The sequence below is a fragment of the Citrus sinensis genome, chromosome 2 (assembly GCF_022201045.2).
Source record: "Citrus sinensis cultivar Valencia sweet orange chromosome 2, DVS_A1.0, whole genome shotgun sequence".
Taxonomy (NCBI): Eukaryota; Viridiplantae; Streptophyta; class Magnoliopsida; order Sapindales; family Rutaceae; genus Citrus; species Citrus sinensis.
Genome location: NC_068557.1, coordinates 22,864,012 through 22,891,974, shown reverse-complemented (window position 1 = coordinate 22,891,974; position 27,963 = coordinate 22,864,012). Strand labels below are relative to the sequence as shown.

Sequence of the window (27,963 nt, the reverse complement as noted above, 5' to 3'; positions counted from 1 at the left end):
ACCGCGTCTTTTTTGAGTCCCACCACACGTACATTATCTCTTCTTTATCTTAGCTATGCTGGCTAGCTAGTTTGTCCATACTTCAGTCTTTTTATTCTTTGTTTATATGTATGTTTCTTTTAACAAGATAATCATAGTTTACAAGATTGTAATTAGAAAGCCAAATGTGACCCTACGTAGAGTTTAAAGGTTAGATTACTCACCATTGGCTCTCATGTGATAAGAGTTCGATATTCACCATGTGTACACATATCCCCCGAGCTGACTGGCTTCCAAAAATTGATCAAATGCATTTAAAATGAATTGTTTCTTTTTTCCCGATAAGGCATGTGTACGAATTAATTTACGTTGATCAATTTCATAATTGCTTATCAACAAGAAAAGTCCGTTGCTTAACTGTTTGCTCGAAAAGACAAAACAATTAATAGAATTATCGGAATTGGGAAGTGAGGCGAGGGGCATCCATTGATGGCAATAGCAGAAGCCCTTTTCGCTTTCCATACACTGTTTTATCTGCGAAGCGCGTTTACTACTTTAACATTCCACTTCTAGACGTGTCAATTTTTCACACTCTCAAAACTATGAAGGCTGATTTTGAAATGGACAAGTGGCCATTTGCCAGTTGGCTTCGACTTTCTGTCGGTGAGAGTTAATAAACTGCATACATTACACATATATTTAATTAGTTTAAATTAAATTCAAAAGCACGACATTCTTTTCCCCATTGGGGGAGTATTTGACTATAAAAATTCGATATGATTCGTTCACACCACTCTTGACGTACAAACGATATGTACATTCAAGACAAATGTCCCCTCAAAAATAGGAAACTCAACAATTCCTTCTCTCTCTTTTGTTATTTAGTCTTTTTCTTAGCAGTAGGGGTGGATAAAATCTAAATGTATAATTTCATTTAGGAGGCTATCGTGACTAATAATATTAATATTTGAATAAAGTATAAAAATTTGAGCTTAGACATATAATAGTATAGAGTTATGATTAAATAACACTAACTAGTCTAATTAATGTGCAAGTATGTGAAAACATTCTTTTTTTCTATGATTTTTTAAAGCTAAAAGAACTTTTAGATTCAAACTATACATTTTAAGATACAAATGTCAGATTAGATTTCACTAACTAGTTCTAATCTACTGTTAGCATTGTAGTTGGATAGTATGATACATTACTCAAAACTAAATTTTAAAAACTTCAAGCTTCCCCCCACTCTACACTGAGAAGAGCTCTTTGTATCCCATATTTCTTGTTATGTATTACTTTCACATATCTCTTAAAAGTATATAGATTTCTAAATTAGATTTTAATTTTCAAGTATTTTTGTGTCCCCTAGTAAGGGATGGAAAAAAGAAAGAAAGAAAGAAAGAAGTACGTATGTCTAGTGATTATGAATTGCTAGAGTGGCCAGAAATGAAGCTGTAGTTTTTCGGCTCAACTTGGGTATTTTAAAGTAGATTTTTCGCTCCATGTGACCCACTGTCCAGCCCCCACCAGCACAACTAATTAATTAAAAGGTAGTGCATGTACCGTGGGTCACTGGGTTTGAACCAAAAATGAAAATAAATATAAATATAAATATATTGCCTTAGTTGGTCAACGTTTTTCAACGCGTTTATAGTGATGTTCATATTATTTTAATGTGAATGATTTATGAAGTTCCTATTACATAATAGTAAGTAGTTGGGTGTTGTTGATAAATGATAAGTAGTAACCACTCTAACAATGCACTTCCAGTTCCAGTTGCATTTGCATGCAGTACTTTCACTCTTAGAACATAACTGAGCTAAAGCTAAAGCAAGAGAGCCCAGAACGCTGAAGCTGCAGAGCACTCAATTCAATCCAAATGGCTTCTCTGATTCTAATTCTAAAGCTGCTTCTTGCATCACATATTCTCTTCATTTCTTTGGTTACCTTCTTTGGGTACGCAATTGCAGCCACTGCTAATAAGCTCCATGCCGAAGAAGGTACCAGACCAACTAATTAAACTCTTCAAAATTAGCTTAGCTTAATTAAAAACCTCATATATGTAATGTATATATTCAATAAGTTATTCGTTCTTCGCAGTGAAGGCATTGAAGCAAATCGGAAGAAAACTGGGGAAAAAGGATTGGAACTTTGGAGTTGATCCATGCAGTCAGAAAGGGAATTGGGAACTGTCATCAGATGACAAGAAAGGCTTTGAGAGCAATGTAACCTGCGACTGCTCCTCTGCCACCTGCCACGTTGTAACAATGTATTCTCTTCTCTTCTCTTCTCTTCATCGTTATAATTATTTGCTCTTCCATTCTTCTGTGTACTACATATGTCAATTAAATACATGGGTGAATTAATTGAGTTGAAAGACATACCATAACAATATACATATAACTAGTATTACCCTTGGAGTTTGAGATATGCGCTGACTAATAAGTGACCTCAAGAGTCCAAGTAGGTGTAAATGATTATATATATATATATATATATATATATATATTTTTTTTTGAAATGGTTAGGCTATGTGATTAATTTCTTTTTCTGCAGTGCATTGAAGGCTCAAAATCTAACAGGAACTCTCCCGACTGAGCTTTCTAAGCTTCGCTACCTTAAACAACTGTAAGCAAATTCAATGATATATCTCCATTCAATACGAATAGGAATGTTTGAAATATGTTCCTTAATTTAACTGCTTTCCAATTCATATAGGGACCTCAGCCGTAACTGCCTCACCGGTTCTTTCCCTCCACAATGGGCTACTTTGCAATTGGTCGAGCTGTAAGCATTTTTAATTACTGTATTAATTCCCTCTTCATATCAACCTATCATGAAAATTGTTCAAGTTAAGATATATACAACAAATGCTTTTGTTTTATATGCGCAGCTCTGTGATGGGGAACCGCCTGTCTGGTCCGTTCCCAAAGGTTCTCACCAACATCACCACTTTAAAAAATCTGTATGTCAAAATATTTTTATAGCTTCTATTCAGTTCAACCTTTATCATTTTAGTTCAAATCTTACATATTCCATATTACAGGAGTATCGAAGGGAACTTGTTTACCGGAAGCATTCCACCAGATATTAGGAAGCTGATCAATTTACAGAAACTGTAATTCCTTTCTCCTTTCATGTAAAACAAGTTGTTATAAGCCACCCAAATTTCTTGATTTGTAACAATGTTGCTACCATCTTTCTTCAGAATCCTATCATCAAATTCTTTCACAGGAAAATTGCCAGCAGAAATTACCAAATTGACCAACTTGAATGATTTGTAAGTGGAAATAGCCTCATTCTTATGTAACTTATGGATGCTAAAAAAAGATATGGATGTACTTGTTCACTTATTGAAGTACGTTTCATATTTTGGACTAGATTGCAATTTAAAGTCTAGTTACTGGTTGAATTTCCTAAGCATCTTCCATATAACATGTTAAAATTAGATTATCATTGTCAAATATTCTTCTTTGATGCACTTTCATTACATGAGGATTGTGATCAATCTGATTCTTTGATCTGCACCGAAGACACTAAGAAGCAAGTTTTCATCTATTTGATGTATTTTAGGAGGATAAGTGACAATAACTTTTCTGGGAAGATTCCTGAATTCATCGGTAAATGGAAGAAGATTCAGAAATTGTAAGTTGTCTAATGGTATCTAATTTATGTTCCATTGGAGCTTTCAGGACAAGTTGATAAGGCTACTTTTACAGGCATATCCAGGGTAGCTCTCTGGAGGGGCCTATACCTGCCAGCATTTCTGCCTTGACTAGCTTGACTGATCTGTATGCAATCCTAATTGCATCTCCCTTTTCTTCTTTTAAACTTCTTTTTTCATGGAAAATTGAGTTGATTAAGTTTTTTTGCCCCTTTTCCCTTCCCTTTAGGAGGGTAAGTGACTTGAAAGGCAGTGAGTCTGCTTTCCCAAAATTGGATAAAATGAACTTGAAGACATTGTGAGTTATATTTGCATGATGTTCTATTTTCTTCTTTTTCTTTGCCCTCTTCATTAAATGTGGAAATATTTACCATACAAACACACACAGACACACTGAGTACTTGGATCAAATTGTGAAATGCAGGATCCTCACAAAATGTTTGATACATGGAGAGATCCCTGGTTATATTGGGGATATGACAAAGCTGAAAAACATGTAAGTAGTCATGCTAATGGTTTAATTTAGCAAGTCCTTTACAATTGAAAGCTCTGTTTTGAATCTTTTTTGCTCCAGTGGGGCCATGATGCATGTTAATATCATTTTATTAAGATCAGAAGCTAAGGACAAGAAGCATATAATTCATTTCAGCCAATTTAACGCTAATGTGCCTTTTTCTGCAGAGCCAGATCAAAACACAGTTAATTCTGACTTAACGATGATTGAGTGATATTATTTCGTTCCAAATAAAATTTATGTACTTTTTTCTTTATCCGTGCAGAGACCTCAGTTTTAATAACTTGACCGGTGGAATTCCTACTACATTTGAAAAACTGGCAAAAACAAATTTCATGTGAGGGGATAGTCTGTTAAATTTTGGTTCCTAAAGAGTGGTCATGTTTTATAGATGCTAATATGAACCCTTTTTTTTTCATAGGTATTTGACAGGTAACAAGCTTACAGGACCTGTGCCTAAATATATCTTCAACAGTAACAAAAATGTGTATGTATATTTTCATGCTTCCATTTCCAATTTTGCTTCAAAACAGTTGACAGCATGAAACAGCCATCTAAAAATAATTGAATGCATATTTTTCAGTCTTGAAATAATCTCATGCCAACTGATGCATCCTTGACATTTCCCTTAGAAAATTACACAATAAGTATTTTGGTTGTTTTAGCATAATGAGGGAGCATACTTGCTGATGTTAGACTTCATTTTTTATCTACAGGGATATATCTTTAAATAATTTCACTTGGGAAAGCTCAGATCCAATTGAATGTCCTCGAGGGAGTGTGTGAGTGTAATTTAACATATATCTTCTATCATTTATGCATCCTTATATCTATGGTGACTTGGTGAGTGAGTGAGGTGAAGCATTTACCCTTTTTGTTTCCAGGAACTTAGTTGAGAGCTACTCCTCACCGCGTAATAAATTGTAAGAATCTTGTGCCCATATTTCTACATATTTTACCTGGCTGTAAGAGAAGCTTACTTATTGCTTATGATCTTCATATGATTGCCCTCAACTTTGTTTATTTGATTAAAAAATCTATACTTATTGTGGACTCTTGAAAATACTCCCTATTTATTAGTTTATATGCTGCAGAGATAAAGTTCATCCATGCCTAAGACAGAACTTTCCTTGCTCTGCTCCTGCTGATCAGTGTAAGTTACGTCGGGCTTCGAAAATCCTCTGTATTTGCTTGAACTTCAAATTTTCAGTCACTGAATTAAAGAATAAAGACTGTAAAATTGTTTTCTTGAAAAGTAATCCATTTTAATCACAGCCATGACAGCTTAAAGGTATCCCAAAACATGAAACTTGAGAGTAGTTGTTGTCGTGAGTGTGAAGGGTTAAGAGTGAAGTTATGTTCTTATATAATCCCATATATGATTCACAAAAATGAAATTCTGTTCTGACTGAAAATTTGGAAGCAACCAGTAGCCACATTTGCTATGGGTTGATTTATCTGGGCATTTGTTTCTTTCTTAGCTCACAATGTCTCCGTTGAAACGTAAATACACACAGATCATTACACCTTGCACATTAACTGTGGTGGTGCGAAAATAAATACTGGCCACACCAAGTATGAAGCTGATATGGAAGCAAGAGGCGCTTCTATGTTTTACTCCTCTGGCCAGTATTGGGCATTTAGCAGCACTGGAAAATTCATGGACGACGATACTGATTTAGATAATTATATTCGAACCAATACATCAACTCTTTCTAAGGTATCTGCGGTTGACTTGGAACTGTATAGAACGGCACGTGTTTCTCCACTCTCACTCACTTACTATGGGCTCTGCCTTGGGAATGGAAATTACACCGTTAGACTTCACTTTGCAGAGATCATTTTCAAAAATGACAGTACATTTAACAGTCTGGGAAAGCGTATATTTGATATCTACATCCAGGTTACTATTTAATTATACAAACTCTTTTTTGTTTTTTCCTCCATAAATTTTTCGTACTGATTTCTTATTGTTTGAACATAGGAAAAGTTGGTCAAGAAGGATTTTAATATTGAGGATGAAGCTGGCGGAACGGGTATTCCCATTGTAAAGAATTTTCCTGCGGAAGTGACAAGTCACACGTTAAAGATCCACCTTTACTGGGCTGGAAGAGGGACAACTGGCATACCATTACGAGGAACTTATGGTCCTCTAATTTCTGCTATATCAGTAAAGTCAAGTAAGTTATTGTATTTTCATCATAGTTGATATTTATTTTACAAATCTTCATGCTTGAATGGATGGAACCTCAACAATTTTGTAGTTTCACAATTGATTCTAAGCACATCCATCCCCTTGGCAGTTTTTGTTGGAAAGGAACTAATTACATTGGATGTCTTTATTCAGCACAATGCTTTAGTAATATGATATGTTTGGCCTTTTTTTTTTTCCCCAGTTATGTAAACAAGGATTCGTTGTGACTAGGCCAAGGAAGAATTTTCAGATACCTATTCAGTTTTTGATACTGAAAGTTAGGGTGCTAGTGCTAATACCTTTTACAGTAAACTTGTCCCTTTCATTCACTGATTGGAAATAAATTGCCTCTTCTCGTACAGACTTTAAGCCCCCTGTAGTTCACAGCAAGAAGAATCACGTGATGATAATGGCTGCAATAGTGGGTGCATCAGTATTACTTGTCCTTTTGATCTTGTTTATCATGCGTTGGAAAGGATGTCTGGGCGGCAAAGTTTCTGCAGATAAAGGTGTGTGGTTATTGATTAACTTTAATCTATTAGCATCTGCCCATATGTTATATTTTCTGAAGATTAGAATACTGATTCAGTGCATTTTTCAATTTCACCATCATTAGTTCTTGGCAAATATTATAATCTATATCTCTAAATTAAGTTGTACATGTTATGAATTATGGAATTCCGGCATATGGGCATTCCAGAAAAATAATCAGTACTTGTCATCTCTAAGTACTATTATTATGAGTACCGGTTGGTTGACATTAATACTGAATTATTTGCAGAGCTGAGAGGTCTAGATCTGCAAACAGGGTTATACACACTAAGACAGATTAAGGCTGCAACGAACAATTTTGATCCGGCAAACAAAGTTGGGGAGGGTGGTTTTGGTTCAGTCTACAAGGTAAATGTTATGCTTTTTTAAGTTGCGTGCCCTATCTATACTTTCTAAGATTAAAAAAAAAATGAGTAGCTGGCAATTTTGGATTGTAGGGTATATTATCAGATGGAACTGTAATTGCTGTAAAGCAGCTCTCCTCAAAATCAAGGCAAGGAAATCGTGAATTCGTAAATGAAATAGGGATGATATCTGCACAGCAACATCCAAATCTTGTGAAACTCTATGGATGTTGTGTTGAAGGAAATCAGTTGCTGCTGGTCTATGAGTACATGAAAAATAATTGTTTATCCCGTGCTATCTTTGGTAAGCTTAGAATTTTCCATATATCCATATATGCCACATTTCCCCTAGGCAATATTCAAATTCTTATCATCTCAGCTGCAAATAGTATTGATTTTCTTTTTCTAACTCTTGACAGGAAAGGATACAGAAAACAGATTAAAGCTAGACTGGCCTACTAGGAAAAAGATTTGCATAGGCATAGCTAGAGGTTTGGCTTACCTCCATGAAGATTCTAGGATAAAAATTGTGCACAGGGATATCAAGACGAGCAATGTCTTGCTTGACAAGGATCTCAATGCTAAAATTTCTGATTTTGGTTTAGCAAAGCTTTATGAAGAGGATAAAACTCACATCAGCACACGAATTGCTGGGACCATGTAAGTTCTTCCATAAAAATATAGGAAACATTTTTCTTTCTTCCAGTTGAATGTCTCTATTGGATTCATGACAACTATCAAAGTCCTACATCATTTTCCCACAGACTTAGTGTAATTTATTCTTTTGGGTGGGTGACTTTGCAACCTTTTCTGAATACTTACTGTATTCTGCAGTGGTTACATGGCTCCCGAGTATGCAATGCGTGGATACTTAACAAGCAAAGCAGATGTTTATAGCTTTGGAGTTGTCACATTAGAAATTGTCAGCGGAAAGAGCAACACCAACTACAGGCCTAATGAGGATTTCGTTTACCTTCTTGACTGGGTAAATATTTTGCTTGTAAATTTATATTATTAAAAGCAAATGAATATTCAGTCTTTTAATTTCTTATTATTTTAACATGCTGCATGTATATCATATCCCTGCATGGTTTCATTCAGGCCTATGTTCTCCAAGAAGAGGAAATTTATTGGAGCTAGTTGATACAAGTTTGGGCTCCGAGTATTCATCAGAGGAAGCAATGGCAATGCTTAATGTGGCTCTCTTGTGCACTAATGCATCTCCAACTCTTAGGCCAACAATGTCTCAAGTGGTGAGCATGCTTGAAGGTCGTACTGTCGTTCAAGACCTGCTCGCAGATCCTGGGTTTTTAGCTGTTAATTCTAAACTTAAGGCCGTAAGAAGTCATTTCTGGCAACGTCAGAGCCAAACCCTGAGCATCTCTAGCTATGATCCCATCACTGATTGCTCAAATTCAAGCATAAAAACAGGAGATCGTGTCCTTTTGAGAGAGAGTTTGGTTCAGCATGATGAGTAAATGATCTTCTATGTGTAATAATGTCGAGAGAAAAAAGGTCTCTTTCTGTATAGTCTCCGAGTATTTTAGCAATTTAACCTTTTTGAACAGAAAAAATCGGAAAATGTATGAATAAAACAGCTTCAATTGTAAATTACAGCTGAATTTTGAGAATTTGATTACATATGACCATCTGTATGAAAATAGTAATCAAACCATTAAGTATTTATATTATTATTAAAGCAAAAAGCATAAGTCCAACAAAGAAAATTCCTGAAAATAACTTTCCATTGTTGTATGGACTCAAATTCTCGACTTTAAGAATACAGGGAAGAGGTGCCAGTGAATTCAACTAAAGGGTTGACAATAATGGATGACTTTTTTATTGCATTTGGAATTATTATACATAATCATAGTCCTAGCATAGGGCATAAGACTGAATATTTGTTGGTGAATTATGAGAATATGGAGGCAAAGAACAATGAAATTTCTTAGAATTTGAGACGTGTTTACACACTTTCCTTTAAGGTTTTATTTGCCCTCACCAATCTTGGTTTGCTATAGAGTTTTAATGGCAAATTACCCCCAAGATATATCAAATCCTGAATACAATCTTTAGCAAATAAGATTGTATTTCCAGAACAAGCATGAAATCTTCAAAATCTGATTTCTAATCTTATTGTATGTCCTTCTTTTTATGAATAAGATGTTTATTTGAAAGAATGCAACCATTAGAAATGGTACTTCTTCGAAAAAACTCTTTTGGTTTGAAAATGCATCGATTTACAATTGAAATCTTTTCAATCTTGCTAACCGTTTTCCAATTGACAACTTTCTGGAAATAAACGGTTAGCCGTTTTCTCAATAAACAGTGAGCCGTTTATTCTAGGACATAAAACATGCTCTCTGGACTTAAACGGTAAGCCGTTTTCACCATAAACGGTGAGCCGTTTATTCCAGAACAAAAAACATGCTCTCTGGACTTAAACGGTTAGCCGTTTTCTCAATAAACGGCAACCCGTTTTCGTCCAGAATATCAAACCAAACAAACTTGAAAGATGTTACAATCTCTCTTACAATATTTATTTCTAATATAAGCTGACCAATTCACAGAAACTTCCAGGTGTTACCTGGTACATGTAAGATGACCAAGTAATCCATATCAAATTACCTCTGCTGTGACACATTATTCGATTGGGCGTGAAAAGACATTATCTCGAATCCATGTAACAGTCCATCGGACAAGTGCCTTGACTTCGGAGTTGGGACTCAGATATCCCCCAATTGCTTGAGGGATAGACTAATCACACCCCTTAAAATGTGGGCTCATTTAAAAATTTTAGATTAGATGCCTCTCTTGTTTGGATTGAAGATTTTTCACTGTACTAAAGTGCTTGAAAACCCTTAATAATTTGTTTGAAGTTGGTCGACTGATACGTTGTTACTTTCTTTACACTCTCTTTCAAAAATATGAAGAAAAACATTAGGCATGAGAATCATCAATAATCAAAAGGAATTGCTGTTTATTTTTTTTATTTTTGCTTCATCAGCCGAATTTGATTTTCATTTATTTTTAGACAAAGATATCACGAAGTAGTTCATGGAAAAGCTTAATGATTTTCACATTTTAACAATAAATAAGTGAGATTTTTTTGGTGCATGCAGTTAGTTTAGAGGAAAAAATCTCAGGTTGAATGAGAGATATAGTATATGTAGTATGCAATGTTGAATATTCCCCACAATCCTATTCACGGGGCTTCTCTACTTGATTTTCAATTAGTTTTATCTAGATGCTTAAGTTCAAAATAAGGAGGCTACGTCAAAAATTAGATTTGAATTATGCTTATACTCCTAATATTTTTTAATAATAATAATTGTTTGGGTGGTTAAAACACCACTACTTGATAAACGTCCGAGTAGAATGTGGCCTCCTTGTTTTATAAGCAATCCTCGAGAGGAGTGGTACCTCGAGGAGGTAGTCATCTGCTCGTATATATGAGGACGATCAAAGAATTCATGAGAAGAGTCAAAATCAGGTCGATCCAATGACTCAGTCAAAGGTCAACTAGCAAGTTGTCTCCGTAAAATTAGGCACGATGCCCACATCCAGACAGTTACCACGTTAACCCCCCAACCGTCTTGTAACCAGCACACTCACCCATTAGCCAATAAACACGTTCAACTAAGCCACTAAAGTCTACGAGTTAATGGTGGCGCGGCATCTTTGACTGCTTATAAAAGCCCTGCAAAATCTAAGTCAAGGGAAGACACTTCTTTGTTGGGGGAGGGGAAAACTGTCTTTCTAATTTAAGAAATTTTACTTTTTGAATAACTTTTGTTCTTGTGAGGAATTAAAATCTTCACTTAAAATAGTTACAATTGAGCCACTGAAAGTGTGGCACAAGTTTTTTACAAGACTCGAGAACTGACTTGAATATCGGAGGGTTATTATCGGAAAAACATCCAGTCCCCTTTGACTTTTTTTGTCTTTGCAAATGAAGTCTAGGTGTTCGCAGTCATCAAAACTTGCTCAAGAAAGCCAATTTGAGTGGCATCGTCTCCCCTGAAAATATAAATTCATGTGTTGACGTAATCATCTGGTCATAATAATGATCTCGACTAGATTATTGCATCAACAACAAGAAACAACAGCAATAACCTCGAATGTTATTTTGCTTCTTATCATTAAAAATTAAATGAGTAGGCCTTTTGATATCTCTCTAAATTCCTTGTAAAACCTTTTTTTGTTGTAATTACCTAAATAACTAAATATTAATTAATTCATTTATTATTTTGAAATTAAGGAAATTCAATTAAACACAAAACGCAATAAATTATTGTTTCAATAAACTTTTTACATCCCTTAAATAAATTACTCTTTTAAAAAACTTCTTACACCATCTTATTTCGTAATTTATATTTATATTATAATTTTTTAGAGAAAATTTATAAAAATTTAGAGTTATGAAACTACGTAACAAAAAGAAAATAATGTAAGTTTTAGGATTTTATATATTTTATAAATAAAAACTCAAAATAAAAACTCTTTTAGGGTAAAGTTCTATAGTATGGTGGTTTGCGTTAATTTATGGGCTTGTATTTACAAGGTAAACCTAAGGTGTATTAGACAACAAAGTTTGGAAGGGGGTTATAAGAATTTTAGAAGAGTGTTATGGGTTCCAGTAGACTGAAATATCAAGGAACCTAAACAAGGCCCAATCTTAGTCGATCCAAAAATTTGACCCAATTGAATTACTATGTTCGGCTTTGATTTAGCCCAAAAATGAATGGGCTTGTTGTTAAATATTTGCACTTCAAATAGCCTAGAACACGAGTTTAAAACGCAAAGCACCAATTCTACACTTCTAAAAGATAAGCAGTTACACGCATCTTAAATTTTTTATCTTAAAAAATTATATATTATATGTTTGATTAGTTGATGAAATAATATAATTAATTCACTTGAGTTTTATAAAAAAAATTATCAACTACAACAAATGACACATTATTTGAGATAAAATTTAAGATAAAAAAATTAAAATATCTATAATTACTTATAAAAGATTTGTAACCAGTCTACATTGTATTCTTCTAAGCCCTTCATGTTTTCTAAAATATTTATTAACACTCCAAGGATTCTAAATCAGTTTTAAGTAACTGTTTAATTGGTGGAGTGATCCAAAATATTCATTTATTAAAATACACGAAATATTAGGGCAGGGGCTTAATTATCACAAATCAATTTCTCGAATATACATTATCCTTTGTTAAAAAAAAATATTCTTTTTTATAAATTTATTTTATTCTACTTTCATTGTAATCTTTGAGGTTTTTAATGATATGATTAATAGTGCTTTCCATTAAAAAAAAAAAGATTCTCAAATATTTATTAAAACATTTAAATCATTAAATCACAATTAACGTTATTTGACAATCATTTTATGAAATAATCTCAAGGTCTAATGGAAAAAAATTTGTGATTTATCTCAAATATTCCAAAATTTTAAAGTAAGTAATATGAAAAAAAGATTTTCTTATTTTTTCTAATTAATTTATGATAGCTATTTTAATTACCTTCGGGACATGTTTAGATGTTAGGATTATAGGTAAAATTGAACTAATTTTTGGGACAAAATAAATTAATTCAGTCCTAGGCATATTTGATTGCCATAACGAGCTGATCAGTATAAATCTTAGTTCAAAAGTAGTGAGACTATTAATTCTCATTTCGATTTGGGTTTAAGTAAGATGTATTTAAACTGTTTTTCATATAAATTAAATATAAAAAATTAATTTAATAATTTATTTAAACTATAATTTTATATTAGATCATATATCAAAATGTTAACTCAAAATTTATTTACACTAATATTGAATATAAAATTAAATATTAAAATTTTATTCAATAATTTATTAAAAATAATATTGAATGTTAAACATAAAAATTATTTATTATTTACCTACAATAATATTAAATATTAAACTCAATAATTAGTAATATAATTTAAAATAAATATTAAATGGTTATTTGTCTTTCTTAGATTATTATATTTAACATAATTCCCGCATTGCAGCAAACAAAAATAGTAACATAATTCAATTTAATCCATTGTAATACTTTTCAATAAAATCTTAGAAGTTAATTCAGTTGAATACGTAACTCAGTAATATTAAAATGATATTTTTATCTTTTATACAAAATTCCTAATTTACTTTAACTAGACGTTGGCTTTACGTTAAAGTCCCCCTCTTCTTCCTCTCTCACTTCTCAGCTTCGCTTGGATCTAATCTCTATTTGAGATTCAGATCTCTTCGCAGTTAAAAATTCAAATTCAGTAAACTAAACTTGAATTGTTTCCCAAAAAAAAAAAAATCAATTATCACTGTTTGCAAATAAGTATTATACACAAATGGCGGCAATCGCAGTTCACCAGTTTGCTCAGTGCATCACTTGCCATGCCTGGAGTCCCGATCACGCAAGTAAGTCTTTTTTCGTTGAATTTTCAGATGCATTTAATTATACACTATTCTGAGTATTAATTTGTGTAATTATTTATTTATATGTTCGCTGCAGTGGTTGCATTTTGTCCAAATAATAACGAAGTTCACATTTATAAACTGATTCAAGAAAAGTGGGAGAAGCTTCATGTTCTTCAGAAGGTACTATTTTTTTAGTTTTATATTCTTCTGAACAGAATTTGCCCTAAATTTTAGCTTTAAATTTCACTTTATGTGTAGCTGTGAGTGAATAACTATCTATCTAAAATTCAACAAAAATTAAATTGAAAAAAATTTATGTTTCTGTCCCTGGCAATATTTTACAGTAATGCTTTCAGTATAATAAGATAAGATTATATTCATCAAAAAATTGGAATATCCCTGTTGGTTACTGAAAAGATTTAGATACTATGAATCACAATTCTTTTTCTTTATTCATTCTGTCAGTTTATAGAGATTATGATGTCTAGGTCTATATTTATTTGTTTTTTTCTATTCATTTCTGTGGCAGCATGACCAAATCGTTTCTGGGATAGACTGGAGTGTCAGGTCAAACAGAATTGTGACTGTATCTCACGATCGGAATTCGTAAGTGCCTCTGTCATTTGAGTTGGCAGTACAACTCTTCTTCTGTATTTGATTCAATGAGATAAGACATCTTAGCATCATAGTTGTGTGCTTGCCCGCAACCCCTTCCCTGCTCCTCGAGTCTTAGACAAGTGCATACAAACTAGGGGTGACAATTTTCCTTATCCTTTATATCCAATGTTTTTATTTTGCTTGCTTAATTCCTAGTTTTCTTTTCAGGTATGTGTGGAACCAAGAAGGATCAGAGTGGGTGCCAACTCTTGTTATCCTTAGGCTAAATCGGGCGGCACTTTGTGTTCAGTGGAGTCCTAAAGGTACTGGAACCCTATTGTTTACTTAAGTATTGTTTTTCATTCACTTATCTTGTCCAAATGGCATGTAAGACATTGATTGACAGAGCGAGCTCAGAACTGGATTAAGTTTACATATTTTAGACTTGGAAAATAAAGAAAATAATTACTGGAAAAGGAATATGTACATTTTTGCATGCGGTTCTGGTGGTTTTTTGGGTTCGTGAGAAGAAAGTTTAGAACAATCTAGCAATGTCCTTCTGTCATAGCATCTGGACGTTAGATGAAATTTGGATGGAACAACCAGACTTGTTCATTTTTATTTTGATTAACCCTTGCTGGTCCTTGGGAGATGGCCAACCCAGTTGTCAGGATGCAGGGGGGATCAAGAAACTTGATTCATAGGGGACAATACCATAGTAAAAAATAATAACTCACGAAATTCACCCTAATATCAAATTTTGTTTACAAAATTGCCCCCACTCTGGGGTAATTTTTCCAGAACTTTATAGGAAATTAAAGGGAATTTATTTTTGAGTGGGTTCAATTGCCCCCAAACCCTGTAATATAAATCCGCGGCTGTCAGGATGGCTGCCAACTCTTGTTTACACATTTAGAGTTAGAAAATTAATGTTCCATTAAATTTTTATATGAATTTCTATTATAAAATTTGACTGTAAATTTAAGTTTTTTCTTAACTTGACAATGATGATTAATTCTAATGAGTTACCACCGTTTTTATCTCTCAGAAAACAAGTTTGCTGTTGGGAGTGGTGCTAAAACTGTTTGTATTTGCTACTATGAGCAAGAAAATAACTGGTAACAAAGCTTTAATTTGCAGCTTCTCTCTCTACTTTTTCTGTTTATATGCTGGGTTGAGCATGTCAATATATGGAATTCTGCTTGATTTTTGTGTAAATGCAGGCTTAACTTGTTTCTAACTTTATGAACTTGCGTCTATGTTGGGTAATTGTCCTTGAATTTCTTCGTAATGTCCCCACAGCTGTTGGATTCATAGTCCTTGCATACCATTTTGGCTAGACCTGTTTAGTTACTATAACTCATATAGGTTGATGATATATTTGTCCCTTCTTGGTTCTTTTATCCAGGTGGGTCAGCAAACTCATCAGGAAGAGACATGATTCATCTGTGACAAGTGTTGCTTGGCATCCTAACAATGTGAGTATTTCCTACTTCTTTTGCTTTTTGCAAGTATGATTTCTATTAAGAGTTCAAATGGAATTTCTTGTTTGTGTATATATATTGTTCAATTAAGTTATCATAAGTGCTAGGAAGACCTAAATTATGTCATGGTGTTATTTTCTCTTTATATTGCAGGTTTTTCTTGCTACCACTTCAACAGATGGAAAATGCAGGGTCTTTTCCACCTTTATAAAAGGTGTTGATATAAAGTATGTTCAATAAGATTACAAGACATTATCTGTCTATTAGTTGTTCATTCTCCTCTCTTTCCCTTTTATATCATTACTATTTACTAAAGGGTTTTTCCATGCATCGACCCAGGGAAAAAAAGGAAGGCACTTCCTCAGACACAAAATTTGGAGAGGTTTAATATCTGTTCCTTTTGCCCTTGGAGAACTAAATTTTTAATTTGCATTGAATTGTGTTGGGAGAACGTGTGCATCTAAAGTTTCTTTGTGTATGCTTATTTTTCTTATAGTGAAAAATAAAAAGAAAAAGAAGGATAGGTCTGTTAAAGACTACTTTTGATTTCTTATGGTGTTTTAAATCTATAATTTGTTAGATAAAAGCATTTATACATGATCTTCTCTCTACTTGACTATACTGAATATTTGTTGGTCCGTGAGACAACTTTGTTAGCAATTTTATATTAGTGAGCCAGTAAACTTTGCATTCCTGTATAAGTTGGAAAGTGACTCCTTCAATGCAGGAAACATGTTTTTGTTTCCAGTATTTTCATGTATTGTGCGTATTCATGTCTTTGTTTGCTGAATTTTCTGTTATTCAGTTTGCATTTAAATCTTACATATTGTGGCTTTAATGATTTCTTTTGCATTTGAAACAGCAAATCCTTCAGCTTGATCTCTCATTTTCTTGGGCATTTGGTGTCAAGTGGTCACCCAGTGGCAATACCTTAGCTTATGTAGGTCAGAAACATCTCTTTACTACTCATAATGGTTTGGCATATGTTGACCATAAATGTTTATCCTTAATTGCAAGTTATTGGCATTTTGGTAGTTTTGTTGTTGTTTAGTTTTATTACTGACGAAGTTAAGAGTTATATCATGTTAGAGGGCTTGAACTTACAAAGATGGCTTTCTCCTCATGTATCTGCAATCTTTTGATATTGTGAAGGCCATAATTCTATGATTTACTTTGTTGATGATGTCGGTCCTTCTCCTTTGGCCCAAAATGTTGCATTCCGTGATTTGCCTCTTCGTGATGTGGGTCAGCATCCTCTCTGCTCGCTTTTTGAGATACACTGTTTCTCTTTTAATTAGTTTCTAACTTCTTGTTACATATGGACATTGTGCATCCTCATGTGTTGTATTGTCAGGTCTTATTTGTTTCTGAGAAAATGGTCATAGGTGTGGGATTTGACTGCAACCCGATGGTTTTTGCAGCAGATGAAACAGGAATATGGTATGTAGGAATCTTACGTCTTACATCCTCTTTCATTCAATTTATATGGAATGGTGCTGTTCCTTATTTTCTGGGTTGGGATTGAAGTAGCTTCTATATTCATGTTTATTCTTCCTATAACTTAATTTAATTTTGCTTTTGTCTAGGACCTTCATTAAATTCCTTGACGAAAGGAAAACATCATCGTCAGGTCCAAAGTATGGATCACAGGTATGCATACAGTTAATTATCATTCTGATTGTATTTTTGACTAGTGAGAAAAATCTTTAGTTTTTTTTTCTCTAAATAAAATTAGACTGTTTCTATAAGCTGGGAAATATGCAATATATGATATTGTATTATTACCTTCAATCCCATGAGCGCCATTATTAACATTATTTTTTAACTTCGTATGATTCCCTTTTCTCAAGTTTTGTTATATTTCTTTGTCGCCAGAAAAAAGGCTAAATTACTATTAAAAGTAAGAGGTTGCTTAGACATTATTGTAGTGTTCAGGTAATTCAAGAGTATTATTTAAAAAAAGAAGCTGCCTAAATGGTTCAAACTTCCTAAGTCAAATACTGATTCAATGCTTATGGAGATTGTGGCATTGCATTATGCATTCCTAGGAAATTTATGGGTGTTAAATAGGAGCAATTATGTTAATATTAGATTGATTTTCTTATTTCCAGTTCTCTGAAGCATTTGGAAAACTGTATGGTCAATCAAAGTATGGTGTGGGCAATGATGCTGTTGAATCTTCAAGAACACGTGGAGGCACTCACGTAAACTGCATAAAGTAATTACTTCATAACATTTATATACCATTACAGCTAATCTTTCACATTAACCAGCCATGCCTATTACTTCAGAATTACTTGGGATAGAATTTCAACTTCCTTATCAAAATTACTTATTCTGCTTCTTTATCTGGAAAATCCACTATCTCACTCAGTTCAGTTGATGAGCAAAAATCTGACCGTGTGTTTTGGAAATTGTAGTTGCATTGTACCTCTCAGGGAGGCAGGGAGTTCAAGGATAACTCGTTTCACCACTTCAGGTTAGTGAAAATCTAATTTTTCAATTCTGCTTCCATCTGAGGGGCTTAGTTGTCTTTCTTGATGTTTACCATGGATCATCTCAGGATTGGATGGAAAAATAGTTACATGGGATCTGGAGAGCCAAGAAGATTTATTGAACTATCATCTATGAAGGTTGATCTTTATACATTTTATAGCACATGGGATCTGGGGAGCCAGGAAGATCTACTGAACTATCTATGAAGGTTGATATTTATACGTTTTACAGCAGACGGCTCTGAATGTATTTCGAGTGACATGGAGAACAATGATGTGATGCCGCGATGATGGATTTGTATATTAATTTGGTGAAGAACAGTAGTTGATATGTTTCCCTATTTGACAGTCAAAATTTTTCCACCTTCAGTTTGAGACTTACAATTTACAGCAGAGACTGTAATATATGTTCTCTAATCTCTCTCTAAACAGCTTTTTGCTTGGTTGTAGTAGAAGAAAGAAAGAAAGGGGAAAAAAAAAATCTTAATTGTCGACTAAGAATTGTCGCTTAAAAACTAGGACTACAAGGATTTGGAGAATATGCCGTCAAGAGGCTCAAAGTATGTGAATGATCGATAAGAAATTAAGAATCATCTTGGTTAAGTTATGATGTTTTTACTGGCTAAGTAAGTAAAAAATTTGGCCTCTCCCCAAAAAGAAGATAAAATGGGTTAAAAAAAATGGGTGAAATTTCGAATGGTCAGACGTGTTATCACTGTAAAACCAAGTGTTCTGCTGTGATCTGTGTCACTCTCTGGAAGCGGGGAAAGAGATAACAAAAGCAATGCTGTCGACTCTCCACCATCCTCCGCGGAGGCTCTCTCGGTTCTTCCCAGCCAATAATAAACCCCGCCATTTTCACACAAAACCCGTTCTCTCTTCCTCACAGCCCGTCACCGACCAATCGCCTTCCTCCACGTCACCGCCCGAATCCCAAATCCTCTCCATCCATCACTCCCTCCTCTCCCGCGAGGTCACCGCCACCCAGCTCGCCGAAACCTACCTATCCCGTCTTAAGCTCGCCGAGCCCCAACTCAAGTCCTTCATCCACGTCTCCAACAATGTGCTAAAAGAAGCACAATCCATCGATGATAAGATCAAGAGAAACGAAAACGTGGGGCCCCTTGCTGGGGTTTTGGTTGGGGTTAAAGATAATATATGTACGGTGGATATGCCGTCTACGGCTGGCTCTAGAGTCTTGGAGAATTATCGTCCGCCTTTCGATGCCACTGCGGTTAAGAAAGTGAAGGAATTTGATGGGATTGTGGTGGGTAAGACCAATTTGGATGAGTTTGGGATGGGCAGCACCACTGAATCTTCTTCTTTTCAGGTTTTGAGCTTTTTATTTTTGTTTTTTGCTTCTTTGGGAAATGCCAATAACAGCTAGAGCTGATAAAGTTTGAACTTTTAGTAATGTTAGAACTGTAACTCTTGTTTGTTACTCCATTTTTCTTTTAGCTACATAACGCCGGTTAAAAATGCAGATTTTTATTTATTTTTTATCAGTAATTTCAATTAAATAGACTTTCTTTGTCCTTCTCATTAAATTTTATGTTCAAGATTTGACGGTATTTATTTGGATTTGACATCTGCAATTCGCTAGGTTGGAGAGGAATAGGATAGAAGATACTGTGATAAAGAGTGTTTTATGTGAAGTATGATTAGAATTTGATTGCATATGCAATGATATTTACAACTGGTAACTGTAGTTGGTTTACTCAGGTGATGCATTTGTTCATTCATTAGGTGACTGCAAATCCTTGGGATATTTCTCGGGTGCCAGGAGGATCATCGGGAGGCTCAGCTGCAGCTGTTTCTGCTAGGCAGTGCGTAGTGTCTCTGGGAAGTGATACTGGTGGAAGTGTTAGGCAGCCTGCGTCATTTTGTGGTGTTGTCGGGCTAAAGCCGACATACGGGCGTGTCTCAAGATATGGACTTATAGCGTATGCGTCGTCACTTGATGTCATAGGTTGCTTTGGTTCATCAGTTGCTGATACAGGAATACTTCTTAGTGCCATTTCTGGGCATGATAGACTTGATGCCACTAGTAGCAAGCAAGTACGTGTTCTTCAAATATCAGTTTCACAGGTTTACCGCATGCTTGTCAATTATTTTCATGCTTGTCAATTATTTTCATCTTTTAAATTTATAATAATTTCAAATTTCCAGGAGGTGCCTGATTTCACGTCTCAACTTATTTCTGCTTCACTTTTAGAATCCAAACCATTGAAGGGACTCAAGGTTGGTGTGATCCGTGAAACTCTTGAAAACAGAGTTGATAGTGGAGTAAAATCTACAGTCCTTGGAGCTGTTTCTCATCTGGAAGAATTAGGATGTACTTTGTCAGAGGTGCCTCTTATATTTTCAGTGCTTATGTTGTGAAGTTCATGCATATTAGAATATGCTCCTAATATACATTTTTTCTTTTTCTTCAATTGCAGGTATCTTTACCGTCCTTCTCTCTTGGGTTGCCAGCCTACTATATTCTAGCTTCATCTGAATCTTCTTCCAACTTATCTCGTTATGACGGTGTCAGGTGATTTGAGGAGAATGCTTCTGATTGATTATCATTCTCTGGTTCTCTGATTCCGATATTATAGATAAATTAGTATAAGCCAAATCCTTTCATGCTATGTAGAAGAGTTACTCTTATTTGTAAATTTATGGGAAGGTAGGGAAGAAGAACAAAAAATGCGGTGGCTAATTTTGAAGTAGAAAAGATGATTGCAACTTGCTTCTCTATATAGCATATCGAATTTTGATAAACTTTGAATCCCCACCTTCATCATTTGCATCAATAACCAGGTACGGCAACCAAGCTGCGGCTGAGGACCTAAATGCACTCTATGGAGATTCTAGAGCAAAAGGATTTGGCTCTGAGGCATGTATTTCAAGTTGCTATAAGATCCTTTTGCCATTTGCTTAATGTTTTGTTGAATTTTTAAATGTTATTGATTTTGTAGGGCTGCTTGCCACCTAGTTCACATTGTCAAATTGTCATTGATGTGTCAAGCTACTTTTTCTTTTACTATTTCATAATCGGAGACGTGTACAGCTGGTTGCTACTTAGCTCGGAAGAAATGTCTAAGTTATATTTTTATCCATATGGAATGTTGATTAAATTGTTATACAAACTTTTTGCAGGTCAAAATGAGAATTTTGATGGGAACGTATGCCCTTTCAGCTGGTTACTATGATGCATATTATAAGCGTGCTCAGCAGGTACCATTCTATTGATGTATTCATCCTTAGGAGGGGTAATTGCCTCTAACCTGAAGATGCTTAAGGTGGCTAAGAGATTTCCTCGTATTTGTTTTGGAGAACCAAAAATATCTCTATTACTGTTTCCTTGACAAGCCTGACTTGTGGCACTTGCAATTAGGGAAATCATAGGGCTCAGGAGGTTAATGATGTTGTTAGAACTTTTTTCTGATTGGAGTTTATTACGATGGCATGTGGAAAGTCGCTTTTAGTTATTCATTATCTGGCTGTTGTTTTGTAAGACTCAGGATACAAAATTTTATGGTGTTCAAGAAGAAAGATATGATTGCAATTAGTGTTTCAGGTGAGGACCTTAATCCAGAAAAGCTTCAAGACAGCTTTGGATGAAAATGATATCCTAATTTCACCTGCTGCCCCATCAGCCGCATATAAAATCGGTATTTTGCCTTTCTTTTCTTTTTGATGCTCTTCTTTTGTTTTCCATTTTTCGATCAGAAATGAGGATTAAGAATTTAGCATTTGAATTAATTAAATATTTCTGCAATTATTTTAGAGTGAAGTTGCCTGATTAACTGTGATGTTTACAGGTGAAAAGAAAAATGATCCACTGGCAATGTATTCAGGCGATATCATGACCGTAAGCATCTTTATGTTTCTGAATGATATGCCATATTTAGATTCCCTTTTGTGTAACACCATGTAAATATGTAATTTTTTTTTTATTTTAATTTCTAATTTTACAGTGTTTAGCATACACAGCATAGCTCCAAGTCCGAGTGTTATCTCATTTAATTTTCTGTTTACTTATCTTGTGACTTGCTGCAGGTAAATGTTAACTTGGCAGGTCTACCTGCATTGGTTTTGCCATGTGGATTCGTGGAAGGGGGACCCGTCGGCCTTCCTGTTGGTCTTCAAATGATTGGTGCAGCATTTGATGAGGTACCGACCATCTATATCCATATCCATTGCTAATTATAGTTTTGAGTTGCAAAGTTGAGTCTACTGTCTGCTGCAGCTCTTGTTGTCTGTAATCACTTGAGGATTGTTTGGCCATTATTAGCTGTCATTCCCATTAATTAGCATGTTTTCTTGAGGCCTAAAGACTGCAAAGCATATTCAATGCCAAGTATATTGATATGCTGAAAAAATTTGCACATTTACAATTCTGTTAGCAAAATAAAGAGTGCTTGGAACGAAATATTGATTTGGAAGCCGCACAATCTTTTCTTTACAATGAGGAGTAAATATTTCATCTAGCTGCATTTGTTTACATGTGCAGGGAAAACTGCTGAAAGTGGGTCATATATTTGAGCAGACTCTTCAAGGTTGCAGATTTGTTCCGCCACTCATAGCCGATGGCATTCCACAATGACCCTTCTTTTCTGGAGATGCCTTTAAACTCCTATGCTCGCACAATTTTAGTACCTGAAGACAGAATAGTCGTTGGCATGTAAAGTAAATCATTTATTTTTTTCATTCTTCTATAGTTACTCGAATGAAGCATAGTTGGTTAGACGCCAAATAAAATTTTGTTGCCATCTGAACTTTTTTTCTTCTCCCCACCCACCCACCCAAAAATTAGAGCCTTGAAATTTGGTTCCAGAGATTTAAAGCATGCCAGTGAGTAGTGTGATTCTTGCTAAGATTTAGTTAAAATAAACTCTCTTAAACAAGAGTTACAACAAAACTAGGGGCTGGTTTTGATGATTTCACGAGAGTTTGAATTGGGGTTTTGTCCCTTCCCATATAAAGAATGGGTCCAGCAACCATACCCATGGGATTTGGTACTTCATTCTTTTGCCTTTCTTTTATCTTTTTCAAATTTACTGTTAGATTTAACGTGAGAGTTGTACGATGGTTTGATGTGATTATTGGGCCATTAACATTAAAAGTTCTTGTTGTTCATGTAAAATAAGAAAAATTAAAAGTTTTATAATTATGACATATAAGTCCACAATATTTTAATTTTTTTTTACTCTTTTGAATTAGGTTTTCAATTAAATAACTTATTCTTACATTTATTAATATCTATTTAAATTAATAAATTTACTTATTAATTAATAAATTAACTACTTTATTACATAGTTAAATTATGTATATTATTTATTAACTATAATTGATAATAAATATAAATATAATTTTTTTAATTTAATACGGCAACCAATTTTCTTTTATCCATGTGAGCATGGTTCAAACCCCTATATTTTTTTTTCTCAAACAAGAGATTTTATATGTCAAGTAGATGGAATATAAAAAATACGAAAATAAATTTAATTTGATATTCTATGTAGGTAATGTTTTATTTTTTTATAACAATATTTAATTAACATACTAAACTATTTAATTATGTAGTAAAAATATTTTAATTTACTAATAATAATAAAGTGTTAGTTAATGAATTTGTAAAATCATTTTTGTTTGTTTGGGCAATGAGTTTGTATTTTTGGTTGAGTTTTTGTCCTAAAATAAAATGAGTAAATTTAATTGCACAGTTAAATAAATTTAATTGAGTTTTTGTCCTAAAATAAAATGAGTAAATTTAATTACACAGTTAAATAAATTTAATTGAGTTTTTGTCCTGAAAATCGTGGCTTCCAAAAGCATCAATGTAACTAAAAATTTGTAGGTGTGGGACTAATATGTAAAAATTTAAAATTTTTTAACTTTTTCGTTTTTATAACAAATTACAGGATTCTGTTGTAGTTGACCTAGAAAAAGACAAAAAAGGGGTAACAAACCCCTGTTGCAAAGTAGTTTTTGCCCATAAAGAATCTCTTCAACTACTTTTATTTTATTTTCTTTCATGTGACTGAACAAAAAAATGGTTTAAAGAAAGTTTTAGTATGGCACGTCAGATAAAAAATGTAAAAAGTAAAATAGTGAAAGTATAAATATAAAGTTTCCTTGGCTTAGAATTTAAACAATGACTAATCATCTTTTATTGACGTAAGTACATCAACAAGAATTATATAAACCAAAAATTTGACGTCACAGCACCTCATAGGGAAAACAAACAAAACAAGGGGTTTTCTTTCCTTATTTTTTATTTTTATTTTCTGAGGTTAAACAAATAAAACCAATAACATATTAAAAATAAAATAAAAGTAAAAGATTCTTCCAAACTTTACCTCGTCAATTATCAATACACACGTTGGAAACGGCGCGCGCCTCAGCAGAAATCTTTCGTGTTTTGATATCGTTATCATCATCGAGTCGGATTCCGATAATCGATTCCCGTCTCCGTCTTCGATCACTTGGTCAGCTCTCATCACCACTTCCCGGTTCTGCTTATATTTCAATATTTTCTTAGATCCATCTTTTTTTTTAATTATCAAATTTTTAATTTTATTATTGAATTTTCTGGAGGTAATTATTAGATATTTACTACGTCTGCTGGATTTCAATTCATGATACTCATCTTCACTGGAATTTTCTTTATTTCTTTGTTTTGTTTTTTTTTTGGGTCTTAAATTAATATAAATCTTGAAGCTCTGTTTCTGAAGATCCTTAAATCCTTTGATATGAGTTTGGTGCAAACATGATGGACATTGTAAGAATTGATTGTATATTTTATTTTTTTTTAGGCTCACATATAAATAATAATACTACACGTCGTGGAAGATGAAGTCCAAGGGGAGTGATGTGCGAATAATGCCTGGGTCTGTGGAGAGACGTCCAGCTCCATCCTTAGTTGATCTTTGTGTTAAAGTTGTCATTGGTAATATAAGGTATCTTGGAGATGTTGGCGAGACTGATTCACATCTTCTAGAGCAAATTTTGCCACACTGTACCAGGGACCAGCTTATGCACGTAGAGAATTCTACAATAGTAAGATTAAGATATAATATAGGGCCTAGAATGTGACTTCTTTGATGTTTTAGTTTTGCCATGCTTGTATAATTTGTCTTACATTGTGAAAATTTTGTAGGGAAGAGATCTTAGTCCAGTGACTGATGAGCTCTGGATGAAATTCTACAAGAAAGATTTTGGTGAAAAGAACTTCAATCTTGTAATTGAGAGGATGAAGAAGAAGAAAGTCGCATTTAGATGGAAACAATTGTACGAGGTAATTTTCTCTTATATGATTTTTTTTTTTTTTGTCTTTTTTGGATATGCCCATTCTCTCATGGAGTGCTGATCTGAACCGAGATGATTTGTTATTAGGCGAAAACCAAGGATGTGTTTGAGGCTGAGAATGTAGCAGCCAATCGTCTAAAGCAACTATACCAGAAAGCAGATGCTCGTATGTTCTTATTCATTTCAAATGCATTTAGAAACTTGTTTCCACAATTAAAGTAGTTAATTCTGGTCCACCTCGCAACCCCTTTTGTGTGTTTAAGAGTGCTTGATATAATGAGCTCGGTGCGGGCAATATTTTGTAATTTGTATCAGAGTTCTGATTTGTATTTTGACTGATCATTGTATTGAGTTGTCGAGTGAAGATATTAGTCGATTGATTCATTGATTTCATGACTGGTAGAAGATGTTCGAGTACTTATATTTGTTTTTTTATTTTATGCTTATTGAAAGTTCCTACTTCGTGCGTAACTTTTGTAGAGAAACAAAGTCGGCAAATTCGCATTTGTGAAAAGGTTCCACCCTCAAGCAACAAAAGAAGCTGGGGTAAATTTTGCTGATCTGTTGTGGTTGGTTTTCTTTTATTTGTAACTGCTCCCTTTACCTGTTAATGGATTCCAAGGACCTTATAGGACCTTCTGCAGGCTGTCACAAAGGATTGATGAATATATTTATTCTTCTGTTACTCAATCTACCTTTGGTGATTTTTGCAGGCAATGGACCAGGATATGGCATTTCAGGTGGGAAGAGCAGCTTGATGAAGAAGGCAAAATTAGATTTGCTTAAAAGGTAATACACTAATATTGTCTTATCCCATAATGCATAAATGTGGGTCAATTTTGTGAAACGTGATTCTGAAGGATTATGAAATTTATAATGAAAATTTTTATGGTGGAATAAATTGTTTTTGTTTTGAGGGCTTGATTGGTGAAAGTTTTTATTTATCCGATGGGTGCCATTCTTTAATTCTGTGTGTTAAATGTCACATAATCTAAAATGCATCCACTGTTCATGAAACTGCAAACCAGTCTAATTGCCCATGTTGATAAAAATTTTACATACATATGCTTAATAGCGGGAACAAATCCTACCTTCTTCTTCATAATCTCATGTTCATTGTCACTTGAGCCTTTGCTGATTCAGATTACTTTCCGTGAACTTAATTTTAAATTTCCATCCTTTTCTTTTGAACAGTCAAGAATTCAAAAATCTCGCAGCAATGAAGAAGAATGCGGTGCAAAGGACCTATAGGTAATATTATTAGCTCTCCATACATACCTACATACATACATATATATATTATATATATATATAAGGAGCTGTATGTTCTTCATTCACATAACATGTGAAAACATTTTCATATTTGCAGTCCTGCTCCTGCGAAGGGTAGTAGCGTGTTTTCAAGTAAAGCTTCTGGTTCAACTTCTAATCATAGCAAGCCATTGGGTAGGAGATTTTAGAAGCTTTCGCTTCTCACCATTAACAGTGCAATGCTGATGGCAGTGTTGATGGTTTTATGTGTGAACAATTGCTCCAATTTGTATTTATGCATAAAATCTCAAATTCCTTCATTACATGTATCGCCAATGTGTTCCCATGCGATAGATATAAATCAAGTATTTTCTGTTGTCTCTGCATGGAGAGTATTATTTCACGATGCTATTGGCTATGATTTCTGCTCTTATCATATTCATTTAAAATCTAATGGATCTCTTTCATGGTCCACAAATGGAACTGCAAACTGCAAAGTATATGAAATTCCGCTGAATTTTAAAGTTGTCCCAATTTTCGTACATAGATCTTTTTTTAAAATATATATATATATATATATATATTATCGGTAGGAAATTCTCCAAATAACAATTAACGCAATTTTTATTTCAATTTTTTTAACTCCTATTACTTGTTTGTGCATACAAAATTCCAATTTTATGCTCATATATTTGACATTAGTGAAAATTACAGAACTAATTACGCTTGTGAACAACAATGATATTTGAACAGAAAAGAATCTCAAATGGGTTACTTTCCACGGCTTGTATGATATAGCATTCTTCGTTAAAATCTCAACTAGCGATGCAATGCCACCTGCTGCTGAAGCCTTTGCTATGGTTACTGACATGCTGCTGTGTTTGCTGAGTTGAAGAACCGCTATGAGATTGAAGAAAGTGTGTTTGATGGATTCTGGAGTGGGATGGATGTGAGAATTCAGAAATTGTCTACAGAGATTATTATCTTGCGAAGCCATTCCGGTTCTGACTCCGATTGCCTGCCGTTGATTCCCCCGAATCCAATTCCATCATATGCTCCAACAACTGTGTATACACCATCTGATCCTCCTCTTCCTCTTAGTCACTACTCACTATGGTCCCTTTTAGTAGTTCATATGGGTTATCTTATGTTT

General features: G+C 34.0%; 4 protein-coding genes across 4 annotated transcripts; all 4 read left to right on the top strand.

The window, feature by feature from the left end:
* Nucleotides 1-1,698: 1,698 nt before the first annotated feature.
* Nucleotides 1,699-8,886, top strand: LOC102630510 (probable LRR receptor-like serine/threonine-protein kinase At1g07650). The gene is given in 25 exon segments (XM_006492191.4): nucleotides 1,699-1,979; nucleotides 2,080-2,248; nucleotides 2,536-2,607; nucleotides 2,698-2,766; nucleotides 2,873-2,944; nucleotides 3,026-3,097; nucleotides 3,188-3,259; nucleotides 3,553-3,624; nucleotides 3,699-3,770; nucleotides 3,873-3,941; nucleotides 4,068-4,139; nucleotides 4,423-4,494; nucleotides 4,579-4,644; nucleotides 4,874-4,939; nucleotides 5,042-5,080; nucleotides 5,252-5,310; nucleotides 5,675-6,060; nucleotides 6,142-6,337; nucleotides 6,714-6,860; nucleotides 7,133-7,251; nucleotides 7,341-7,551; nucleotides 7,667-7,907; nucleotides 8,082-8,232; nucleotides 8,349-8,361; nucleotides 8,364-8,886. Coding segments are annotated over 25 exon segments (3,060 nt in total). The 5' UTR covers nucleotides 1,699-1,858; the 3' UTR covers nucleotides 8,726-8,886.
* A 4,527-nt stretch (nucleotides 8,887-13,413) lies between these two features.
* On the top strand, nucleotides 13,414-18,689 carry LOC102629918 (actin-related protein 2/3 complex subunit 1A). Its single transcript, XM_006492189.3, has 15 exons — nucleotides 13,414-13,684; nucleotides 13,779-13,864; nucleotides 14,214-14,290; nucleotides 14,510-14,604; nucleotides 15,330-15,399; nucleotides 15,690-15,759; nucleotides 15,919-15,992; nucleotides 16,105-16,147; nucleotides 16,628-16,709; nucleotides 16,918-17,006; nucleotides 17,120-17,205; nucleotides 17,352-17,415; nucleotides 17,877-17,983; nucleotides 18,186-18,244; nucleotides 18,329-18,689. The coding sequence occupies exons 1-15, from the start codon at nucleotides 13,615-13,617 to the stop codon at nucleotides 18,394-18,396; spliced, it is 1,140 nt and encodes a 379-aa protein (XP_006492252.1). The 5' UTR covers nucleotides 13,414-13,614; the 3' UTR covers nucleotides 18,397-18,689.
* Nucleotides 18,690-18,848: 159 nt separating this feature from the next.
* LOC102629637 (glutamyl-tRNA(Gln) amidotransferase subunit A, chloroplastic/mitochondrial) lies at nucleotides 18,849-23,026 on the top strand. The gene is made up of 10 exons (XM_006492188.4): nucleotides 18,849-19,590; nucleotides 20,007-20,318; nucleotides 20,430-20,609; nucleotides 20,702-20,796; nucleotides 21,066-21,141; nucleotides 21,405-21,482; nucleotides 21,826-21,919; nucleotides 22,070-22,119; nucleotides 22,308-22,421; nucleotides 22,762-23,026. The coding sequence occupies exons 1-10, from the start codon at nucleotides 19,045-19,047 to the stop codon at nucleotides 22,852-22,854; spliced, it is 1,638 nt and encodes a 545-aa protein (XP_006492251.1). The 5' UTR covers nucleotides 18,849-19,044; the 3' UTR covers nucleotides 22,855-23,026.
* A 1,527-nt stretch (nucleotides 23,027-24,553) lies between these two features.
* Nucleotides 24,554-27,196, top strand: LOC102629354 (uncharacterized). The gene is made up of 8 exons (XM_006492187.3): nucleotides 24,554-24,739; nucleotides 25,067-25,310; nucleotides 25,411-25,548; nucleotides 25,647-25,725; nucleotides 26,040-26,105; nucleotides 26,273-26,348; nucleotides 26,754-26,810; nucleotides 26,929-27,196. The coding sequence occupies exons 2-8, from the start codon at nucleotides 25,104-25,106 to the stop codon at nucleotides 27,017-27,019; spliced, it is 714 nt and encodes a 237-aa protein (XP_006492250.1). The 5' UTR covers nucleotides 24,554-24,739; nucleotides 25,067-25,103; the 3' UTR covers nucleotides 27,020-27,196.
* Nucleotides 27,197-27,963: the final 767 nt, after the last annotated feature.

Coding starts and splice junctions, on each gene's coding strand:
- LOC102629918 (XM_006492189.3), top strand. CDS start 13,615: ATGGCGGCAATCGCAGTTCACCAGTTTGCTCAGTGCATCACTTGCCAT. Junction 17,007..17,119: donor GTGATTTGCCTCTTCGTGAT/GTGGGTCAGCAT, acceptor TTGTATTGTCAG/GTCTTATTTGTTTCTGAGAA. Junction 17,416..17,876: donor GTCCAAAGTATGGATCACAG/GTATGCATACAG, acceptor TCTTATTTCCAG/TTCTCTGAAGCATTTGGAAA.
- LOC102629637 (XM_006492188.4), top strand. CDS start 19,045: ATGCTGTCGACTCTCCACCATCCTCCGCGGAGGCTCTCTCGGTTCTTC. Junction 21,142..21,404: donor CAAAAGGATTTGGCTCTGAG/GCATGTATTTCA, acceptor AACTTTTTGCAG/GTCAAAATGAGAATTTTGAT. Junction 22,120..22,307: donor ATTCAGGCGATATCATGACC/GTAAGCATCTTT, acceptor GACTTGCTGCAG/GTAAATGTTAACTTGGCAGG.
- LOC102629354 (XM_006492187.3), top strand. CDS start 25,104: ATGAAGTCCAAGGGGAGTGATGTGCGAATAATGCCTGGGTCTGTGGAG. Junction 25,311..25,410: donor ACGTAGAGAATTCTACAATA/GTAAGATTAAGA, acceptor AAAATTTTGTAG/GGAAGAGATCTTAGTCCAGT. Junction 26,811..26,928: donor GCGGTGCAAAGGACCTATAG/GTAATATTATTA, acceptor TCATATTTGCAG/TCCTGCTCCTGCGAAGGGTA.